The 24,649-nt window shown below is 41.8% G+C and overlaps 1 protein-coding gene across 4 annotated transcripts in view; it reads right to left on the bottom strand.

The window, feature by feature from the left end:
* Positions 1-24,649, bottom strand: part of HECW2 (HECT, C2 and WW domain containing E3 ubiquitin protein ligase 2) — a 186,251-nt gene that overhangs the window by 5,039 nt on the left and 156,563 nt on the right. For 3 of the 4 annotated variants that reach the window (XM_053360454.1, XM_053360447.1, XM_053360463.1), the window contains 8 exons: positions 22,143-22,256; positions 12,835-12,987; positions 10,864-10,962; positions 9,547-9,676; positions 7,760-7,906; positions 5,843-5,957; positions 3,356-3,441; positions 636-748 (listed from right to left, as the gene is read on the bottom strand). In XM_053360454.1, coding sequence (XP_053216429.1) covers positions 636-748; positions 3,356-3,441; positions 5,843-5,957; positions 7,760-7,906; positions 9,547-9,676; positions 10,864-10,962; positions 12,835-12,987; positions 22,143-22,256 — 957 coding nt within the window. Of the gene's footprint in view, positions 1-635; positions 749-3,355; positions 3,442-5,842; positions 5,958-7,754; positions 7,907-9,546; positions 9,677-10,863; positions 10,963-12,834; positions 12,988-22,142; positions 22,257-24,649 lie in introns of those variants that run through there. The other variant, XM_053360466.1, reaches the window with a different exon arrangement.

Raw genomic sequence — 24,649 nt, 5'->3', positions numbered from 1 at the left:
AAACAACAAATAAACTTTCAAGAGTTTCAGCTAGAGTGCTTTACTAAAAATAAAATAAAATCAAAGAGAGTATTGGCATGATAAATATCACTCAATACTGTTATTATGCAGCCAATCTCTCCTCTGTCTCTTTGGTTTGTACTCTATTTTAACCATAGTGGCTGTGATGACCCACAGTTTTGTTTACAAGCTTCTGTGACATCATCATGTCAGGTGTAGAACCTTGGCTGCTAAGGGTTGCCACAGCTAATAAGAGTAAATTGGAATGTGGGCAAATAAGTAAAAGAACGAAAGAGAGAAAAGGGGGAGGGAGAAGAGAAGAATTGCATCAAAGCAAAGCAGAGTTGCTTGCACTGATTTCGGAAAATTGCTGAAGATGGGGGCACATTCTGAGAATAAAAGAACAAAAACTAGTTTCAGTTTAGCTCTAAGCAGAACTGAGGCGCAGAGCTTTTCTTGAGGCAGCTCCCATTCAATCTGTCCATTGGCTTCTAAAGAAGTGTTCCCATAATTCTAAAAGTTTATGATAGAAATAACTCGGCTTATCAGTTAAGACAGCATGGTTTTCCCATAGAAACCTGAATTATTAAATACCAAGTGGATTTATGTTTCAGGAAACTCAAGTGTTATTTTACCTGGGCAGAGCAGTGATCTTCCCCCATTTTTCTACACAGAATCTTCTTGGTCCATTGCTCCCCCGCAGAGAAGCAAAACCTTCATAAGGTATACTAGATGTGCCTGTAACAAACTGAAATCCAAAGCAATATAACATAAATGATTATTGTGGAAAATAAGAAAAAGTTTTATCTAGTGTATGTTTGGGGCTGCCTCTTGCGTTATAAAGGCCAACACCCACCTACACACCCCTTACTGACTTGTCCTATCTTTGAATATGTATCAATAGGTTTTTCTGTGAGTTGCAGCTCACAGTGGTATGTGAAGGAAAAAAGCAAATTCCGCTTCACATTTGCAATTACTATTGATACATATTCAAAGACAGGACAAGAGCCAGTAAGATGACAAACTCAGTGGGACTTACATTCTATAAACATGCATAGCATTCAGCTGTTCACTTCTTGGAGCCAGCATTTGTTAGAATCATCACAGGGCACGCTTTGACTATACAAGAAGCACTCAGGGCTTCAGATGGACCTGTAATTAGTTCCAGGGGGCTTTTGACTTGGGTTTCTCAAGTAGTTTCCTCCATGCCACAAGGAAAATGCAAAAGATGTTTGAACAGCAACCGTTATCGCAAAGAGGAGGGAAATCTCCTGTAGGCATATCCAGACCCTTTGATGAAGATAAACAGCTGTTTCCACAAGTCTGCCTAGCCAAGATATGGTACTGCTTTTGTAGGGTGCATACATTATCATCTTGGCAATGGATCAGGAAGGGAAATTTTGATTGCCTGATTCTATTTCATTGAGCAAACAGTCTAAACCCCATGAACTGAACTCAGCATTAATTTACTTGCTTGTGTTTTCTTGTTTGTTCATTGTGCAGATGCAGAGACATTTTGTTTAAAGTATTATTGGGCTCAGCTTTGATCTTCTGCATAAAATTACGGTTCCAATGAAATTTTAGGCTATCAGTTTTATCACACGATAGCATAGCGGCCGTCCCACGTAAGTTCCAGTGTTACCTCTACAGCAAGGCTGCCCATACAAAACTGCTTTGCCACAACCAGCTTCCATGTTGCACCATGTAAAACACAGACCATGCGGCTGATCGTGTGACTATTTCCCATGTCCATGTCAGTAGTTACAATGGAGGTTTGGCCTGATTCAGGCAACCCACATGGCTGGTGACCTTCTACATTACCAGGGTAACATGGGAAGTGAATACAGGGAAGCAGCTTGCCATATCACTAAGGTAACTTGCAAATTTAAGCACAAACAACACATAAGGGAGGAAAAAAATACAACAATTACTACGACAGTTTAATGTCCATCTGCTGCCAACAATGAATTCCACTAATGCTATGACTCCAGTCCCTTAAGGCCTAATGAAAAGGAGGGGAACCGCCGAGACTAATTTCATGCGCCCCCTTGGCATTTCTGGGGACTCTCCATCATTGAGTTGGTGGGTAAAGTTGGTGCTCAAGACCACTGTTAAGTAAAAGAAACTGGCCCCAGAGGTGCTTGGGGAGGAAGAGAGGTGGTTCCTGACTGAGGAAGTTGGCTCTGGAGTGGGTGTGGCCTACCAACAGTTGAAGAGAAACAGGAGATATGGAAGAAGAAGAAGAAGAGAAGAGTTTGGATTTGATATCCCGCTTCATCACTACCCTAGGGAGTCTCAAAGCGGCTAACATTCTCCTTTCCCTTCCTCCCCCACAACAAACACTCTGTGAGGTGAGTGGGGCTGAGAGACTTCAGAGAAGTGTGACTGGCCCAAGGTCACCCAGCAGCTGCATGTCTAGGAGCGGAGACGCGAACCCAGTTCACCAGATTACAAGTCTGCTGCTCTTAACCACTACATCACACTGGCACAAGCACACACACACACACACAAACAAAATATACGCAATTACCAGGGCTGTAGCTAGGGGGTGGCGAGGTGGACCCCCGCCAGGGGCGCAGGCAATTGGAGGAGGCGTAAAATTGGCTTTAAAATATGTCCATAAATATAAATATTGATTATTGCCTCATAAGAAATGGTTTTAAATAGAGAGTGAATTGAATGGGTGGGTGAGAGGGTTGGAGGAGAGGTGGAAATAAGAGCTAATTTTTAACCACTACACCACACTGGCTCAGTCTCAGAGGAGACTGAGAAGCCTAGTTCACTGTTGGTATAAAACATATGTTAAACAGCCATAGCAGTAGTTGAAGAAGCCTTATTTTTCCCTTATGTTGCTCCAATATGCATTATTCCAGGAGCTCCGGTGAGTTTCCTCATTACTTCCCTTTTCTGGCTTGGGGAATTCTGCTTGATGTTCTCCTCGCAGACATTTCTCTGTTTACATTTAGTCATTCCTTAATCACTTTTCAAAAACCCACAGCTAAGCAGAACACCCAGATGTTTTCTACTAGCAGCAACTCCAGTGAGCAGCATTTGAGGGAGTGAGATTGACCAAAGCTTCTATCCAAGCCACAGATATCACTACGCTCCTAACAGCTGTTAAGTGCAGGAAATGCCACTGTGAATGCATCACTAATTTGCTCCTTCTGCTGGAACCTGATTATCAAAATTCTAAACCGGAAGACAAAACACCCTAGAACTATAATTTCATTTATTAACCGGGGGGGGGGGTCTAGAGGGAGGCGAGTGTGCTATTAAGCCATGAAATAATTTTTTTGTTTCGTTACGGTTGCATCAACCTAGATTGGACAGTTTGACATAACAATTGATCTCTTACCTGTAATAGCCTGAGTCGCTGTTCATTGTTGAATCTTTCTACAGCAGCCCAGAACCACCGAATTACGATATGATTATCATGATATCCTGTTTGATGAGAATGAAGAGCAAAGCATTTGGGGTCATTTTACCAGAGAAGAAAAAAAAAACCACACGTGACATATCGAACATTAACAGGGTTCCAAGTTTAGGCCTCCGAAATCAGCCTACAGAGAAAATATGCCAACTACTATCCTAATTCCAACCCCCCTGCCATGGGAAAAATCAATATTTTCATGGATTATTAAGGTTGTTTAATCAATTGAGGAAAAACCTATACAAAGCACCAGATAATGACATAGTAGTATTCACTTGGTTTGGGCACAGTTATCGCATTCGTCTCAAAACTGATTATGTCTTCTTACTGTGTTCTCTAGTCTAGTTATCCAAATACAAATGCACTGACAATGTTACCAAGTCTGGAAATTCTGAATATACTTGGCAACAGCAAATGGGAAAGGATTGGGCTCCTGCTTCCAAAGATTTTTCAGGGGACAAGCATCAGCTTTTACACCTGCTATAGGCACACACATTTTAAACTGGAGTACTATATCTGAAAACATGAAACTTCGAACTTTAGTGGATGTATCTGTAATCCTAGAGTCTGCCATCCACTTGTTGATGGATTCCCACTCCCATCAACCCTAGCAACTATGGAAAATGGTCAGGGATGATGGGAGTTGTAGTCTAGCAACATCTAGAGAGCCATAGGTTACCACTTCCTGACCTTGAAAATAAAGATATTTGAGAGGACTGAAAGGAGATGCTGGTGTAAGATGATGATGATAATAATTTATTATTTATACCCCACCCATCTGGCGGGGTTTCCCCAGCCACTCTGGGCGGCTTCCAGCAAACACTAAAACACAGTAACGTATTAAACATTAAAAGCTTCCCTAAACAGGGCTGCCTCTAGATGTCTTCTAAAAGTTTGGTAGTTATTTTTCTCTTTGACAACTGGTGGGAGGGTGTTCCACAGGACAGGCGCCACTACCGAGAAGGCCATCTGCCTGGTTCCCTGTAACTTGGCTTCTCGCAGCGAGGGAACCGCCAGAAGGCCCTCGGCGCTGGACCTCAGTGTCCGGGCAGAACGATGGAGGTGGAGACGCTCCTTCAGGTATACTGGACCGAGGCCGTTTAGGGCTTTAAAGGTCAGCACCAACACTTTGAATTGTGCATGGTAGATACACCAGATGTGCAGAAGAGGAAAGTCTGGTTGTGAGACAGTACAGGTAAGAAACCTGAATAGGAGGCGTAACAAAGGAATAAAGGTGGAGGAATGAAACATATGTCAGTTTTCGTCTCTGAAATTTCAAGGGGGTGGGTCTGCTCTAACAGCGAAGACATATTGGCATGTTTTGCTCATATTCTGGATTCTAGCTGTGTGTGAAATGTGGGATGTTGGGAAGAGCACGAGAAACAATAAATAAATGAAGATGGGGAAAACGGGCAAAATGGAAGTATAATGGTGCTGAGAAGCACAAGAGAAGGTAATGAAAAAGCTGTAAACAGCATGGGGCAACACAAATGAAGGTGAAAGCTTTCTGGGATTATGTACCGAAGCAAAGTCATACCAGATCCATTTTTTGAATGGACAGATATATCTGACAACCCATTTTTACAGGAAATGGTTCAAGGGTTTAATACTTTTTTAAAGTGGCACAGAAGAGGCATTAATGGTGGACGTATTACAAGAAATCAGAAAACGTTTTAAATGTATCTGATATATAATGGAGCAATCCTAAGTACGGAAGCCAGCGTATGGCTTAGCTATAGCAGCACTTTAAATCCTAGCTGTACATATGAATGCATCAACATTTATAATAACTTTATTTTCATTTGAGTTCTAAACCAATGTTTGAGTGTTCAGTTGTGCATGCTGACATCTCAGATGATTTCTATCAAGGAGCTGATCCCAATGGTCCCCCCCCCCTAAGATACCTTAAATCATTTTCATAAGTGCCAGGAATGAACTCCAAATGTCAAAACTCAAAAGATATCTGCCACAGAAAATCTGAAGATGGAGGCTTCTCATCTTTCACTGGAGAGCCCTAACCTCTTCCAACTCTTGCCATCTTTACCATCTGTAAGAAATTAACGCTGAGCATACCTTTATATCTCCAGATTAACCTAGTTGGTCTCACCAGCTGCGCTGTTTTGAATTTTTACCTCTTTTATCAGATGAAATGCCCAACCCATTCCTAAAGCTAAGTGGGGAGAAATCCAAGCTCTCTGAAGTTAAGCTTAAAGTGTGAGCACCAGCTTTCTAAAATTACACTGCAACAGATGAAGGCCTGAAATTAAATTAAATTAGAATAGTTTACTGGACTCTTGAAAAAAAAAAGAACTAACAGCAGCTTTACCTCTCCTGGTTTATACAGACTGTGACCACCCAGCCAGACTAACTGTAATCTAACTATGTACATATGTATATTTTAGTAGGTGTCACCTCCTCTGTATTCGGTGTTATTTCTCCAGTCACTTAAGTCGATTTCTGCCGTGCCAGCAATAACCAGCTCCAATTCTCTTGCATCAAATACAGACACCAGCCTCGCATCAACAACCTAGGAAAGAAAATAAACATAGCCAAATGATATGTGCTGTTGTTTCTTTTTATTTTCTGCCCATTACTGTACAGGAACATAGTAAGTTGCCTTAACAAATCAAGGCATTTGTCCACCAGTACAGTGGTACCTAAAAGGGACGCAGGTGGTGCTGTGGGTTAACCACAGAGCCTAGGACTTGCTGATCAGAAGGTCAGCAGTTCAAATCCCTGTGACGGGGTGAGCTCCTGTTGCTCGGTCCCTGCTCCTGCCAACCTAGCAGTTCGAAGGCATGTCAAAGTGCAAGTAGATAAAAAGGTACCGCTCCGGCGGGAAGGTAAACGGTGTTTCCGTGTGCTGCTCTGGTTCGCCAGAAGTGGCTTAGTCATGCTGGCCACATGACCCAGAAGCTGTGCGCTGGCTCCCTCGGCCAATAAAGCGAGATGAGCGCAGCAACCCCAGAGTCGGTCACAACTGGACCTAATGGTCAGGGGTCCCTTTACTTTTACTTACAGTGGTACCTTGGTTCTCGAACTTAATCCGTTCCGGGAGGAACCATTCAAAAACCAAGGCGCGGCTTCCGATTGGCTGCAGGAGCTTCCTGCACTCAAGCGGAAGCCCCATCAGACATTCAGCTTCCGAAAAACGTTCGCAAACCAGAACACTTACTTCAGGGTTTGCGGCGTTCAGGAGCTGATTTGTTCGGCAACTAAGCAATTCGAGAACCAAGGTACAACTTCTTTGCCTACTCTGACTGGAAACAGTTTCCCAAGGTTTCAGACAGGAATCTTCCTGAGCCCTATCTGGAAATGCCAGCGGCTGAACCTGGCACCTTTCATATACAAAGCTCAGTGGTACAGCACATTTAAAAGCACATGCTATCTCCACTCTCCAAAGCTCATAATGCTATCATTTTGTGCGGAACATCTGGATGAAGCAGTTAAGTTTTTAAAGAAAAATACTTGGGGTTTCCCCCATCCATCAGTATTTGCAAAGCAAAATTATAAAGCAAGGAATAATAAAATAACTTCAGGATAAAGGAGATCAGTAGTGCAACCTCAGCATCAAGTACTAAGGTGCCCCAAACAGGGTTTACTCCACTGCTATTAGATTCCCAGGAACCACTAATAAATTGAGAGTTTCTGCATCCTACAACAATAGGGTTTTTTTTTATGCGTTAGCACAGATTATGTGGATAGTGGGGGGTGGGTGGGGATGAGGAAGGAGTCAGCAAGATGGCGGGTCCTTGGTCTCTGAAAGGGTTACTGCTAGCACAAATTGCCACTGACTGCTAGAGATAGATGAAGGTCCTTGCCATGGTAATATCCAGAATCTTTATGAGTTTGTGCTTGGGAATAGGTCATTGGTCACCAACTACAAGAGGGAGTTGGTGACCAATGACCTATTCCCAAGCACGAATTCTTAAGGATCCTGGACCGAGCTGGCCTCAGAGCAGCTCAAAAGTCTACGTAATAACCCCAGTACAATATTCTAAACATACATTGAAATGCTATGTCCAGACTAAATGAATGGCTCCTCAACTCATGCATTAGTTGCTGACTGCTAGCAGCACGAATAGTGATCATTACATTTCCCAGTTCCTTACAATAGGTAGCCTTTATTACTTGACTCCGCGGCTTTAATGATGAATTCTGCACATGCAGTAGTACCAATGACAATGCAATGCTTTTCAGGACAATTTAGTCAGTTGTGGGAGATGCATTAATCATGGCTCGTGAATAATCCTGCTGAATGGTGCAATGCTTCGGGGAACGTAAAACATTGAAAACATAATCAGAATGTTTTTTTTGGGGGGGGTTTACCTCGTAAAAGCCACGCACTAGACTCTCTGTTTGCTGCACAACACCTCTCTCAATTCTCCATTTCACCATCCTCTCTATATATTCCTTCTTGTTCTTCTCTGTGACTGGGATGTTGGCACCTCCAGGCTTCAGTTCTCGTTCAGTAATCTTAAAAGGCAAACCACCACCAAAACGTTAGGAAGAAGGATCTGTTGCAAGCTGAGCTTCTTATATTATCAAGCTGTACTTATTCCCCCAATGGCAGATTCTTATTTGAAGTGGTGAAACCCAGGCAGCTTAAAAAAAAGAGGAGCTGAAAACTCCCTCTTGGGCCAGTGGTATCAAGTACAAAGCAGGAACCCCCCCAACCCCCCCAAAGAGAGATATACAAACAAGCCTTCACATTCTAAAGAGAGAGATTATTGAAATGAAGCTTTCTAACATTGACACACACACTACAACAAGAAGTCACATGCAACGCATGCAAAGAAGAATTTCAAATCACTCCTTCCTATCCTGGCAAGTTAATAGCACAGTTGCAAAGGTATTCAATAATAGTAATAATAGTAATAATAGTAATAATAGTAATAATAGTAATAATAGTAATAGTAGTAATAGTAATAATAATAATAATAATATATTTATACCCTGCCCATCTATGTATACTGAAGAGAAATCGATTCATAGCAATACTGCGGCAGGCTGAAGAGGTGCCAAAGAAATGCCTCCATGTGGTCAGAGCTCAACAACATAGTGGCAACTTCTTTGAGCATCCATTAGGCAGGTCACTCAAATCACCTCCCACGGGAGTGCTGAGTCTGCATTAGCACCACTGGCAATGACATAGGAAGCTGCCACACAATCCATTTTGCGGACCATGCATGTCTATTTTTGGCAGCAGCACTTCAACGGTAACACATGAATCAGGCCTCAAGTTGCAAGCTCCTTACCCGGCTTCAAGAATCCCTGGGGAAAGTTTGCCCACTGTCTGCTAAGTTTGGGGATTCCTCTACAATGGAGTGGCTCTGCCAGAGTGGTGAAGAGAAAGCCTGGCACCCTCAGTTTCTACCGAGACACCCAATGGACTGAAGTGCAAAGCTGGGCATTCAACTCTTACATATCTCATTGGAGTAAAGTGTTTCTCTATTGCACTTGCTACCTTTAAATGCTAGAATGACAGCTAATAATTTGGACAAGGAACAACAATCAATCTAAATACAGTGGTACCTTGGTACTAGAACGGCTTGGCTCCTGAACAAATTGGCTCCTGAATGCCGCAAACCCGGAAGTGTTCCGGTTTGCTAATATTTTTTAGAAGCCGAACGTCCGGCATGGCTTCTGATTGAGTGCAGGAAGCTCCTGCAGCCAATTGGAAGCCGCACCTTGGTTTTCAAATGGTTTCGGGAGTCTGGAACAGATTAAGTTCGAGAACCAAGGTACCACTGTAAATCTGATTTTAGACAAATGAATCTGGCCAATTCCGACCTCAGCTGCATCTGTGCAGAGACTTTAGAGTCCAGATAACTTTCATAAAAGAGGAATTGCTCATTTTCACACCTCAAGAAGCTCATAACACTATATAGTATCAGAGGCAGCCTTTTAAAGCTGTGCTGGACCGGTAACTGGTAATACAGAGTTTTGAACATTAAAATTAAAAGCTTTTTATTCGAGAGGGAAGGAAACCTGCAGAAACAACACACCAATGACATTACATCTCAACAAAGGAGATATATAGGAAGAGAATATAGAAATGAAACTAAAAATAAGTTTTTCTATGTAGTTTTCAGAGGAAAAAAAATTGTGCACACCTGTCCAAAGACTTCTTCATTTACAGTGAATGTGAGATCTAGGATATCATGTATATCGTTGTCTTTCATCCACTGCAAACTCTGGTGGAACTCCTCATCAAGGTATTCCAAGTCACTCAGGTCACACAGTCTAACATAAACAAGAATAAATTAGAGGAGTGGAAATGATAGCAGTGGCGGAAGAGGCAGCATGTGAAGAGAAGTTAAGACAGAAAATTCTTACAATACTAGAAAGGGCAAAGAGATACATTCGAAGAGCCACCACTTAAGCTCAAAGGAATCTAGAAGTACTAATTTATCTTAATAGTAAAAACAGTTATTTAATTACTGATGTATATATTTCCCCAAAGTACACATTAAAATCATAAAAGTCCTAAATAACTTATTCGTTTGAATCTTTTTTATTAAACAAAATAATTTTTGTTTTGTTTTGCAGCCATGCTGATTTTAACCAAAATAACGAGTCTGCACACATTTACCTACCTACTCAAAGATATACTGGTCATCATTAGAACCGGAGCCCTCCATGATCGGAGAGATCATGCTGACATTAATGCCAGCTTTGCATGTACCCATAACTACAATTATTTCCCACAAATCAGAACAAAATCCATCTTTCCTCTTTCAGTCCCCACCCACACATCTATTGTAGCAAAGCGAATGACCAAACCTACAACTAGGGACCATTTTATACAGTCTTAATTAATTTATTGTTTGCATTCAATTTAATTATTTCTGGAAAAAGAAAGAAGAAATCCTGCTCTATTAATATGTAGTAAGGGTTAGACAACTGCAGGGAGCAAAGTCTTTTATTTCTACCTTCCAATTGCCTTGCCTGCTCAATATGGTACAGTGGAACGTCGGTTGTCGAACGTAATCCGTTCCGGAAAACCATTCAACCACGAGGCGCAATTGCCAGTCAGCAAATTCCTTTTAATAAATGAAGAAACACGCCCCAGAAGCTGTTCTGACTTCCAAGACGTGTTTGAAAACGGAAGCATTCACTTTTGGGTTGTTGGCGTTCGGGTTCGAATTGTTTGGCTTCCGAAGTGTTCGACAACCGAGGTTCCACTGTAACTGTAAATTCATACCAAGATTTTGCACACCAAAATACAAGGTAAGGATTCATGCAAGAAACAAAATATTTCAATAGTCAACTGCATCCACCGAGGTTTACCTCTTGATGATAAAGCATTTGTATGATCTCATTAGCAATCAATATCATTATAGCAGGCCTTAACTGGGCTTGCAATTAGACACCTATTTTGTGGACAAGAAATTGACAGAAGGTTCACCATGAAAAAGACTCATACTCACATTCTGAGGAGGGCTTTATAAAATGGTCGTGTGAAGAAGGCATCTAATAAATACTGGTGTATTAGAGCAAGACCCAGGATTCGACCACTAAACCTGAACCTGCGTAAGAGAAATTAAGAGAGCAGGTTGGGCTTATTTTTGTTGTTGAGTGAAGAGCCTTTACAGCACTATCCACTAAAACCCCTTAAATATGCTTATTAAAAAAACATTCAGTTAATACGCGGAATTATTTGGCATCACATTTCCATGTGGTCCTTAGGAATGAACACTTCATTAAGCTCCTTTATGCAATGGTCATCCTTCGAAAAAATTAAGAAATGGCAAGAAATGCAGCCACTGAGGATAGATGACACATCGATATTAAGTTCAGAGCAAGAGGAAAACTCTTAGGAAAAATATTCTGGGGGAAATATCCTTTCTATTCAATATGTGTCACTCCATGGCTGAAGTAACTTCAACTGGGCAGGCAGGTGCTAGACTTTTCTGGCCAGGCTTTTGGGCCTTTAGCAACTGCAAAAACAGTTTTTTAAAAATGGGGGAGGTGAAGGTTTTTGCAGGCTTGGGGAGAGGTCCGGCCCTGGTCAGTGTCAACAACCTTGAGCTAGTTAGATCAATGGTTTGGCTCAGTATTAAGACAGCTTTCTATGCTCCTAGGTGTAGGTGGAAGAAAATGCTTCATCTTTTGGATCTCTGACCAACATGCAGCTTGTTAAAGCAACAGGATCCTGGGAAATAAAAACCTTGAAAAAGCAGTTTCATAGCCCCAGGAATTGGGGAGATATTATAAGACAACAGGAAGACCTACAGCAACAGCTGCATACTCAAGTTTGTGGAAGCCAACTGATACATATATGCAGTCCCCTTAAGCCACTATAATTCTGCCTGCAGGGGTCTGATTTACTTATTTATTTACTATGCAAAAAGCGTAACTCAGGCACACCACACACACACACACACACACACACAGTGCTTTTTTCTGGGGGTATGCATATATGCATATCCCTAAACATTTTGTTAATCTAATCTAATTGAGGGGCAGTATTTCAATATGAGTAGGAAAATGAGAGTACCCCTAAATTTATTTTTTAGAAAAAAAGCACTGTATATATTTTTAATCATGCGTAAAACAACATAACTCACAACACATCAACCTCTTTGCTTAAAAATATCAGATCACATTCTTATGGCACCCATTGAAATCTGCCTCAGACTACACAGGACCCGTAGTTAAAAACAAAACAAAACACAAAACCTAATGCAGAATAGTCCTAAATAGTGTTGGGAATGACACTGTTTCTTCCTGCGTAAGAAAATGGGTCACTCTTTCTACCCCCTCCCCCAATTCCCTAATCTGTATTAATGGAAAGGGCTCAGTCCAATGAGAGGCAGTAAACACTGATTGAAATCTCTTTCTGGCCGACTTTATTCTGTGTTTAATGCTATTTTTGCATCCGAATTGACAGAGTGGCTTTCTGTTGCAGCTATCAGGCTGTTTGCTTTCTAATACAAATGTGGATCCCCATAGAGCTGGTAAAACACTAACCAGTCATTCCCGAAACCACAACTTTTTATTGATCCCCACACTGAACATGCAAGAAACAAGAGCAACATTTAACACAAGGGGGGGGGAACATTTGCAAATTTCACTGGTGAATTAAAAAGAATGAAAGTTTTAGAACAGCACCTCAGTCTGAGAAGCTGATCAAAGACAAAAGATAAGCCATGATTTCTGGTTGTGCTTGTGTTCTGATGGATTGGGGTTTGTTTTGGGGATCTTCCCCCACACTGAAAGATTGAAATTCAGAAGGTGGCAGAAAACTGGAAATCTAGGAATGCTCTGTCCTGGATTTATGGTCTACAGGGCCCTGTGTACAGCTCTTTCGGGGGACCTTATTCATGCAACTAAATAAACACATGTCAAAATTAGGGCTCTATGGGTAGACATTAATAATAATGTTTCATCATTCTTACCATTCATGGTGATTGTCCACAAAAGCAGACATGGGGCTTATTTGCACAGTGTAAGTATCGTTGGCTGAATATTCAAACAAGCCATAATATGGGTTGAAGAGTTCTCTTGATACCAGGAAGAAAAACTCCCGTGAAGGTCCACTGTAGTCCAGCCTTTGAAAAACAAAACAAAACAAAATCATTATTATACAAGAATGAACTAAAACACATCTTAAACCTATATTCTCTATAAGACTACTTCCCATGATACTTTCAGAAAAGAATGTTTTATTTAATTACCATTTATATTACTTAACATTTTGCTAAGTTTGGTTATTGTTCCTAATTTCCACTTGAGAATTTTGCATTATAGCAGAATTTTACACCTCCCATATAAAGGCAGAGATTGTATAATGTTGTCTATTCGATGGTTGTCCATGCACGGGGCTGGCTCAACTGCACTTCAATTCAGAAGAAAAATAACGCATTGTTCCTAAATTCTATTTTGGACATCTCCAGTTCTTCTAAGAGCTCTGGGCCAGCCATGAAACTCACTGGATGATCATGAGCCAGTCACTCGCTCTCAACCTAACCGACATCACAGGGGGGTTGTAAGGATGAAATGGGAAGAAGGAGAACTAAGTATGTGCTGCCTTGAGCAGATCAAAGCTGGAAATGGAAAATAATAATCACCACATTGCACCTTTGCACAATGGAACTAATATTGCAATTTCACAATATGTCTTTTCCTTTAAGAATAAACTGACATTATTCTGATGCTGTCATTTTACTTGACTTATTTTCCCCTCCCCTTCCTTCAGGGTTCTGCATTTTGTTAAGGGAGCTACAACTCACTTAGACCCTTTGTTTATCAGGGCCAGTAATCCTGAACTGTCAGAAACATAAGGAAATTCACTTCCCAGATGACAGTTAAGTGGACACACATTGAAGAGATTATCTGACTTAAACAGCAGTGAGCTAAGTTCAGTGTCTTGCCGTTCTTCATGGGCTCATAACCCAAGGAGATTAAAGAAGATACGGTTAATACTCAACAGCAGGTCATGTTCCTCAGATATTTTGCTTCCATGCTTTCTTTTATTGAAACCATCGGTGAGGACCCCAATTCGCATGAGTATGATGTTACAAACAGGATTAAAAAATTTACAAAGTTCCAGTTCCACGTTCAGAATGCTCATTTTTCAACACCGCTCAAAACCCACAGAAGGAAATTAATACGGAAGATCTTTCCATCTGGATGGGCATGTGAAAAGAAATTCCACCCAGCAACTAGGCAAAAGGATCTCTCACTTCCCTCTGGACTTCTGGGAAAGGGTAACGGTCAATATTGAGAACAGTGAAACAGCAGTTCACCACAGTCAGGGCCGGCCCAAGACATTTTGGCACCTAAGGCGAACAGCAAAATGGTGCCCCCTTCCCGCCAGGGAAAAAGGGGCGAATGAAGAGTGGGAACAAGTGGGGGAGAACAATCTACATTGGGATGTGATGCCCCCATGCACCCTGTCGCCTGAGGTAGGCACCTCACTTGGTCTTATGGGATGGCCCTGACCATGTGCTCTTCAGTAAAAAGGTAAAGGTAAAGGGACCCCTGACCATTAGGTCCAGTCATGACCGACTCTGGGGTTGCGGTGCTCATCTCGCTTTATTGGCCGAGGGCGCTGGGGTACAGCTTCCGGGTCATGTGGCCAGCATGACTAAGCCACTTCTGGCGAACCAGAGCAGTGCACGGAAATGCCGTTTATGTTCCCGCCAGAGCGGTACCTATTTATCTACTTGCACTTTGACGTGCTTTCGAACTGCTAGGTTGGCAGGAGCAGGGACCGAGCAACGGGAGCTCATCCCGTCGCGGGGATTCGAACTGCTGACCTTCTGATCGGCAAGGCCTAGGCTCTGTGGTTTAACCCACAGCGCCACCCACGTCCCACGTACTCTTCAGTAGTAGAGCACATATGTTGCAAATGAAAAGTCAGATCCAACCCCAGACTTTTCCAAGGCCCCCTTGGCTGCAACCCTGGAGAACCAACGCCAGTCAGGTTAGACAATACTGAGGGGGATGGACTAACTCAGTTATAAGGGAGCTTCTTATGTTGTTACACTGTCTTCAGTTCCAATAGGATGTTGGCTGCTCTGCTCCCAACTGCTCAGAGTAGGCAAAACAATGAACGTTTGCTCAGGAGAGATCTGAGGCTCTAAGGGACATAGATGGACTTGCTCTGCTTCGCTACTGGAGATTGAGATGGAGAGCAGAGGGACAGCTGCTGTGAGGACTTGACTTTTGAGTCCATTGAAGAAAAATCATAACCCCCTATATTATTTTCTTCAAACTTCCTAAGAATAGCTAAGCGCAAGGATGCAGGCCTAGCTGAGGGACGTTCCCTATTGGTGAATGATCCTTGGAGCATAGCTCACAGCTATAGGAAGCAATGTAACACTTTAACAATAAACATAACAATTAATCACACAACACATCTTTGTTATGGAATTGCTCTGCCAGCATAAACCACATTTCACCACATTTCAGCATTAGCTTGTCCTCATCAAAATTCATCAGCATGTTACTGCGCATTTTTGCAACCAATTTCCCCTCATACTGGTTGTTGTTTTTTAACCTTACATTCACTAATACATGGATTTTTAGGCACATTTTCCCTAATATATGCACTTTTGTACAAATTTCTGGTTGGAGAACTGAATCACAAAATTTGAAGAAATGCTAATTTCAAAGGACAGCTGCATTTTGGTTCACGTGCACTTTCAGGAAGTGCAAATTAGGTAGGTTTGAGAACCTAACCAAATTTCTTTTCCATTCATAATCCAAGACGGTTTATTCTGTAAAGCTGGCATGTGATTTCTGAAAGGACTTGATTTGCAGGATTTTCCAACCTAGCATAAATGTGTTTCTTCCACTGAAAGGCACAGAGTGCAGAATATTTTCCATTTAACAAGATTCCACGTACAAGCCTGGCTGAATCACAAGTGAATAGCCTTGGACAATGCATTATATATTTCTAATTAAGTTGAATTTGAATGGTTCCTATATATCTATGTATCTATCTATATGAATGAAAGGATTCTAGCCTAGAATCTTCCAGCCTGACATGTCTGTTTTCTGTAGCAAAGGAGAGTTTGATGAGAGGGCCCAATCAAATATGCAATTCCCCATCTGCTGTACTGAAAACAAACAGTCTTAAGGAAATCTATACATGTGATTTATTTGAATGTGTAACTCAAGGAAAAATAAGTGAATGGAAGGTGCATTCGCACACTCTTCACTCACTCAGCCTACTTACTAATTGACTTACTAAGCAGGCTTCCTCTTCTGTCCCAGACTGAGATAGTAAATTTGAGATGAAAACCCACAGAAGTTCGTGTTGCACAAGACTAATTTCAGAGAGATGTTAGGTATGATAATGAGGCAGGCAAATGTGTATCATTTTAAAAAACAAAAAACACCAATATCACTAAGTTTGTTGGCGGGTGCAGCAAAAACACCCAAGGCAACTTTCAACAAAAGAAAATTCACACACTGAAAACTCATTTGAAAAATACCATGGTGCTGTATTCCAATGGCTGCTCTTTAAAAAGAGAGATCCTACCTTATTGTTTTTGCTTTGTTATTTTATATTGCTTTTGAAGCAAAGTGCCACTAAGCTCGATAGAAAGATTGCTGTGTCCTGGCTGCCTACATACCTGAAAGCCTGATAAAACATTAATTCAACTTCAATTAATCATGTTTTTTAAAAAAGATTCCTGACCTTTGAACAAACCTTTCCAGTCAGAATCAACAAGTTTGCTAACCCTATTACATAGAATGAGCCACCGAGCCAAATTATGGACCGGACCATTCAGATTTCCTACTCATAGCCATTATTCCCACAGGGAGAAAGGTTCGTGCTCACATCTTCTTGCCTAAACCCAAAGCTGTTCTAATGCAGGCAGTTAATTAAGTTTGGTACAGACGTAGCTTACACATGAGGTGCCCTATGACTGGCCCCAAGTCACATGGGTTGCATGATGTCAGTCACCAGGTGACTTGTCTGACGATCTTACCTGTGAACGTTAAGCTGCATTCCTGATTGCTGGAATATGAGACAGCCTTCTTTGCTATCTGGCTAGAATTAAGTGCACCTTTGGAATACGGACTGATAATTATTCTACATCTGGAACCCTGCTGCCAAATCTTACCACCAGAATTAGGCAGAGTTGCATTTTCTTCGCTTATTTCTAAATGCCTGATTTCGCCGTTCTTTCTGACCCCTCTTGCATATGAATTGGTTAAACGTATTGCAGTTTTGCCTAGTTGTTTTTTCAATATACTCTTGTCTGATGCTAACAACAGCCTCTTGTTGCTTGGGTCTTAAAACCGCCAACGACAACGTAATTACAGGGATTACCTTTGGGGGCATTTGGAAATCAGCATTGTGCCAAGCGGAGAGCACACAGACTTACTTTCTGCTTTCTAGTAAGCCAAGCCCAAGAGCTTGCACATGTCTTTCAGGAGGAGGTGTTGCAACACATTTGGAATGAGACAAAGGAGCAAAAAAGTGCAGGCTGTTTCCTGTTCCTCCACAATACCCAGGCATGCAAAACTGCTCCCAGTTATAGTGAAAGTTCAAGGCACTGCCCTAAAGAGTTTGGCATTATAACCCTTCAAGACTGAGCTCCTGCTATCTCTGTTGGACAGGACCAGTTGCTATATCCTGGTTTTCACCCTGCTAATGATTCCACTTTTTACAATTTCTAGAAAATGGAAGCCTTGCACGATTACTGTAGTTTATTCACACCTTCAACAATGCAGCAGGAAAGTGTTAAGCTTCCCTTCGTAGCAGAGAAAACCCCCTCCTTGCTAAACAATGAACTTTTGCAAAACAAAAACAAACAAAAAGAACTTCAGATGAACCTTTTTATATTTCCTTGACAAAAAACGGAATGAGACCTATCCATTCTCACCCATTCTGACTCTCATACATATCCGATTGTTGCATTATTGTCCGGCCATAACTCAAGCTTGGCCTTCTTTATATGAGGCAGAAGAGCAACATGCAAAAGTTTAAATAAATTAATTAAAAATATCAAGCACATGAGCCCCTCCAAACCCCAACCAAGGTACGTCCAGTGATACTGGATCTGTTGCTTTTTCTTGGCGCAAAACTTTATATTACAGGTGCATTTGTAGAATTCTATGGCGTATATATCACTGCTCTTTCAACATTTAGCCAACAAGAAATAGATATGGCTGGCTGGCAATAAATAAAATGTGGTTTTCTTCCACGAATGGATTGAGCCAACAGCACCAACCAAGAGTAACTCTACAAACTGGGACTTGGAAAAGATTTAAGGGACTTGGAAAAGATTTAAGAGCCTCGGACATAAGATCTCCAGGTTGATGGACTATATGGATCTGACGGAAAGGACTGGCAGAATCCGAAACCAGGGATAGGAGATGGTTGAAGAAGACTGGAAAATTTAAAGTGTATATTTAGAAATATTGTAAAAGTAATGACTGTTAGAAAAATGGTGGAATGATATTTTATGGATTTAGCAGAAATGCTATAAGAAGTTAAGTATATATAAGTAATTTAGTCTTAATGGGAAATAAGGTTAAAAAATATGTTATATATGATATGATAGAAAATAGAGAAAGATGGAAAGGATTTGCTGAAACAAGTACTAGAAGTGGGATACAAAAAGGGAGGTGTGAGGAAGTCGAGGAAACAAGGGAATGAAGGATAGAGTATGGAAAAGGAGGGGTGTTTTTAAATTGTTTTTGTTTTGCTTCATTTATGTGTTTAGTTTAATGGGTTCAGGTTGGGTTTTGTATTGTTTATATATTGTATTGTATTGCTTTTGCTTTTTTTCTCTTTCTTTTTTTTCCTTTTCTGTCTTTCTTTCTCTTTCTTCTCCTTTTTTGTAACTTTCAAAAGTAATAAATATTATTTTAAAAAAACAAACAAGAGTAACTCTACAAACTGGATTTTCCGATGTCCAAGTGTCAGTTCTGACAGCTTGGAGATAATGAGGCTGCAATCATCTACTCACTCAACTTGATAGTAAGCTCTAATGAACTCAATGGGGCTTACTTCTCAGTAGATGAGGAGAGGGTTTGCACTGTAAAAGTGAGTAATGCTGGCTGGAACCCAAGCAGAAAATACAAACATTGCCTCTACTACACCTTCAGGACCAGACAGGTTAGCCTGATTCACAATTATTCATTCCACAATTTTGATAGTGAATGAAGGTAGCTTATACTAGAAGTCTGTGTATTAGCACCTATGAATGGAAAGAACTTCTCTTGAACTCCCGCACTACAATATTTTAAGGTTGTGTGTGTGTTTTAAAAAAAGGATGCCATTAATCATCATCAGCACAGCAATGCCATTAACATTCCTTCTGTGCTTGGGCAAGATGAGAAATGTTAACCCAGCCTGAAGACATCTCCCGGGTAAGCTTGCAATGGGGCATGTTGAAAGACATGCGGATGCCATTGACATGACACCGCACATTGGGGAGAGTGGCAAAACAGACCTATCACTAGGGTTACCATGTAGAACCTTTATTCATTGGTGAATTGCCTGCGTACCATATAGGCCAAGACTGTTCTTGTAAGACAAACATCTGCATGAGGATTTAATGCTGGACTTCTCTAAACTAGACTTGGTCTCTTTAATAACAAACGTCCCCACAAGTTCTTCTGCTTTATGGAACTACAAACGACCAGGAGTTATAGGGGAATACTGAAATGCCTTCTACTTTTAAAGTCTGTTTCAATATGGCTTGGAGGGACCGAATATGTGTTTTGTGCAATTCTCTTAAATGAAAGCATTTTTTACAGGTCAAAAGCATTATGAGGGTATCAACTTACAGTTTTATTCATTTTTTTAAGTTCAGGTTTCTAGCCGTCATGGCTGCCAAATACATGAAAATTGGGAGAAATATTCAGCGATATTTCTAAAGCTAACAGGGTGTTCAGTGGGATTCCTTCTGTCAGCATGACCAAAATAGCTCCTTGTTCCTCCCCATGACTACCAGAAACAATAATATCTTGTGCAATACAAGGAAATTTAATCTTCGAGTGCGCCTCTTCCGAATTAAGATTTTTATCGCGTGCCCACATGCTTGAGAAGATTGGCCCTATGTCCTAAGGTGCAAAGCAAACCCAAGGTAGCAGTGTCTCCGTCGTCTAACGATGCAATTTTCAGTTTGGTGCCCAGAAGAAATGATGCAAAGGCCCCTCTTCTCAGTATAACCACTTGTACTTATTTGTTGAGGCTGAGCACTTTAGCCTGTTCCATATTTTGTGTTTCATAAGTTTTATGGCTGAGTTTGATTTTTGTGAGCGGCTTTGAGTGTAGGAGAAGTGGAACAGAAACACTGTAATTTGTTTATTTTAAAAAGGGAGAGTAATTTGGTTTGACTTAGCACAATATTTTGATTTTTCAAGTGCACAGTACACATAGCCGGAGTGTTATCTCACTATGAACTTCACAAAGTTTTTATGATGTCTGGATAGAGTACCAAGAGAAAGAAAACTGAGTCGGCCTGCAGCTTGAAAGAAGCTACATATATAGCAGAGACAGCCAATGTGGTGCCTTCCAGATGCCGTCGGACTACAACTCCCATGAACCCAAGCCAGCCTAGCCAATGGTCATGGATGATGGGGGTTGTAGTCCACCAGCATATTGAGGAATCTGATACAGAGAAACTCATCTCTTACTTTCCTTCCATCTCCTACTTTCCTGAGTTGCAGCATTTGAATTGGCATGGTTTGCTGCCGACACACGAAAACAACCTAATTCTAGCCAGTGCTTTCCTGCAAATAGTTAACATGCCTCCTTGCTGCACTGTTCATTCATTGCAACTCCTTCCGACAGCCAGGTTACTTGTACAATTTAAGAACTGGCACAAGGCTGAAGTAATGCCAAACCAGCAAAACATTTGCACATAACAGCTGCAGCGGCAAATGTTTAACTGTTCCAGCACACAAACGTTATGGCTTGTAGCTTGTTCTCTTTGGGCATGCAGATGGGCAGGGGGGACAGATCAGAATGATTCACATTGTGCTGGTGATGGACACACAGGCAAAGGCCTGCCCGCATTTGTTAATGCGTTCCATATCACGTTATGTAAAAACATTCAATCACTGAAAAATGGTTTACTGAATTTATTTATAGCAAGCATTTGTATATCGCCTTCTGGCTTTCAAAAGGGCCCCAAAGGTGGTTCACATTCTTGATACAATATAAAATAAGAATGGGAGGAAGAAAGGGGAGATCGTTCCGTCAAGCAAGCAAAAACACTTACAGTGACATAACATTCATAGCAGCACAACACTGAATTCCTCCCATAAAGTTTAATTTTAAATTTATTAATACAACCACAAGAAGAAGATAGCAGCGTATTCATCATCAGCGATGTTGAAGGGACTATTTAATATGTGCTGGTAGCACTCTCAAACCACTTCCAAAACTTGATTATTAGTATTGTCAATATTAACGATTATTAATATAACTGATGCCATTATTGGTGTGCGGAATTCACATATCCTCAGTGACAAAATATTATGCATGCATGTTGAGGAAATGAATCATTTGCTACATTACACACCCCCACACACACACCAGCTTGCAAGACCCTGAGATTATATAGGAATGCCTTTCTTTCTCTAAAAGAAGTGCATTTTGAGCAGAAGTAGCAAATTGTGCAAAATAGAAAAAGGAAGGAAGGAAGGAAGGAAGGAAGGAAGGAAGGGAGGGAGGGAGGGAGGGAGGGAAGGAAGGAAGGAAGGAAGGAAGGAAGGAAGGAAGGAAGGAAGGAAGGAAGGAACAATGACCCTCTAGTTCTTTTAAGCTTCTGGTCTAACCTCGCCAAATTCTTGAACAGCTCAATAAATTTTATAATGTCAATCTTCTCTCATTCATTGCCTGAAGCATCTACTGCAATGGCTGTAGAAAATTCAAACCATGCTGCAGTTTTCTAGATCTCTAGCAAAACTATTTCCAACCCTTCGAAGCAAACTTGGGAGTGCAAAGCAATATGCAGGATGGAGCTCTCCCTGCCAAAAGCAGATCTGGAAGGAACTCAACATGTACACAGTTTAATTGATGCTTTGCAAAGGAATTCACATGTCACAAAGCTCGGAGAACTTATTTTCGAACAGCTGTAAGTTCTAGGCTTATGAGAGGCATTTCCTGGCTGTAATCCTTCCTCTTCTCGCTCTAGACCGCAAACAGTAGATGAAATACTTGAGCGCAGCTGCGAAGCGTAGTACAAAGTACATACTGTATTGGGGGCCACTTCCCTTTTCTACTCACCCTTCCTCTCCGACAAACGTGACATACAGTTTATTTCTTTGCAGGTCCTTTCTTGAATAACCCATAATTTGGTTGAAGGCATCTTCCAGCAAATGGTCTCTCCTGATAATTAATCTGCACAAGGAAAGAAAATGGAATCAAAGGAGGCCATAATTTGTAGCTTAAATGTTTTTCCCCCTAGTTATATTTAGACTGCCTGGGAAAGTTAGCACTACAAGCCATGTTTTAGGAGCCAATCTAACATTTCTTAGGATTCATTTAGATAACAGTTTCCTGGGCATTGTGCCAGAGCAATAGGGATGGATACTTCTTCTTTTCCTCCCCTCATAAGGACAACAGGGTGCTTACCTAAAGAAATAAACTGTGTAGGCAATTCAGTTGATGTTGGTCCTGCACCAGCATGATTCGGAATAGGCAGAAGCAGCCTGAAAAGTCTGAACTACAGACACTGACGCCAAACGTTTCCAGCACTTACAGTTTGCAATGACCGGGAATGTCTTTAATACACATGATGCAGAAAACCAATGGAATTCTGCCAAAAGGACAAGGTGAGATTGGCGGGACCTAAATTCTTGAGTGGCCACTATTTGGTGGAAAGTGTTTGCCAAAACCAAAAGCTGTTGGATGAAAGATGGTCACTCACCTATGGACATCCCTTGTAAGCTAAAGAACCCCTGGACGGTTAAGTCCAGTCAAAGGCGACTATGGGGTTGCAGCACTCATCTCGCTTTCAAGCCAAGGGAGCTGGCGTTTGTCCACAGACAGTTCTCCAGGTCATGTGGCCAGCAGGACTAAGCTGCTTCTGGCACAACAGAACACCGTGATGGAAACCAGAGTGCACGGAAACGCCGTTTACCTTCCCACTGCAGCAGTATCTATTTATCTACTTGCACTGGCATGCTTTCGAACTGCTAGGTAGGCAGGAGCTGGGACAGAGCGACGGGAGCTTACCCCATCGCGTGGATTTGAACCGCCGACCTTCTGACCGGCAAGCCCAAGAGACTCAGTGGTTTAGACCAGTGCTGGCACTGTGGGTTAAAGCACAGAGCCTAGGACTTGCCGATCAGAAGGTCAGCAGTTCGAATCCCCGCGACGGGTGAGCTCCCGTTGCTCGGTTCCTGCTCCTGCCCACCTAGCAGTTCGAAAGCACGTCAAAGTGCAAGTAGATAAACGGGTACCGCTCCAGCGGGCAAGTAAACGCCGTTTCCGTATGCTGCTCTGGTTCGCCAGAAGTGGCTTAGTCATGCTGGCCACATGACCTGGAAGCTGTATGCCGGCTCCCGCGGCCAATAAAGCGAGATGAGCACTGCAACCCCAGAGTCGGCCACGACTGGACCTAATGGGTCCCTTTACCTTACCCATGTCCCTTGTATTTTATTTTGTACATCACTTGTATTTTATAGCCAAGGGTCAAACTGGACATGACATAGCAAATGGGAGGAAACAGCAGTGTGGACTGCAGTCTCTTGGAGCTGATGTGCATTATGTATTTTTTTAAAAAACCACTGAGAGATGGTGACACTCACCTGCCATGTAATGTCTAATTTGGTCCCAAGTGGGCATTTGAATCTGAGTTTCCAACATCCCAACCCAACATGTTAGCTGACATATCCTGGGAGCTCTTTGCTCTCGACGGCAGCAACTAATACTCGGTGCCACGTTTATTTATTCCATAAATAAATATAAATTTTTATTTATTTATTTTTAAAGAAATACACTGCCACACCTAAAAGCAGTTTATGAAACCAAAGTGGTTTAACCCGCCCCCTCAAAAAAAAAAAAAACCCCATTATGGATTGTCAGGGGGAAACGACAAATCACATGAAAACGAATTGTTATAAATTTGGAGGCGGGACCCCAAAACCTTAGAAATTAATAAATGGTAGGACATCCGATTTTTTGGGGATGTGAAGGGAGAAATACAAGCTGCAGAGGGATTCCTGGGCCAGCCTATGCAAAAAGACCTGGCTAAGCTAGGGCCATTAAGAAACAATACAGGGCCATTGAGGGTCATTGGCAATGCAAGAGAATTGTCCTCCTTCCTTGCCCTGAGGTGTGAACAGAGACTGGGGGTTTGGGGGGGGTACCAGGGTAACTAGGTATGAGGTGATAGGGAGGAGGAGAAGGACTGGGATCCATCTTGGGCAGACTGGCTGAAGGCTGGGCTGCACTGCTGTGGTAGACAAATCCCTCTTGAAATGACCACGCTGTAAGATCTGGACTCCCTCCATGCAGACTGAAGGTGTAAATAGGTGAATAAGTCATATTTCTTAAAGCTATGAGAGTCTTTGCTATGTCTCAATTCCCTTAAAGGACCACAGATCCTGGGTAAGAGCCCGGAAACCCATGAGCTCTTGTCACTGCTCGGCAGAGAGAGGGAAAAGCACCCAACTTTTGTAACCGTATGTAACAGAACTTGGATGTCCTGCTTCTTTCAGAAAAACCACTTGTGGTAGGATTTGGACTGAGGAAGCGGCAAGCTTCAAAAGGTTCAAGCACACCTCATC

This window comes from Podarcis raffonei, chromosome 1, assembly GCF_027172205.1.
Source record: "Podarcis raffonei isolate rPodRaf1 chromosome 1, rPodRaf1.pri, whole genome shotgun sequence".
NCBI classification, from domain to species: domain Eukaryota; kingdom Metazoa; phylum Chordata; class Lepidosauria; order Squamata; family Lacertidae; genus Podarcis; species Podarcis raffonei.
This window is presented reverse-complemented; position numbering and strand designations above follow the sequence as displayed.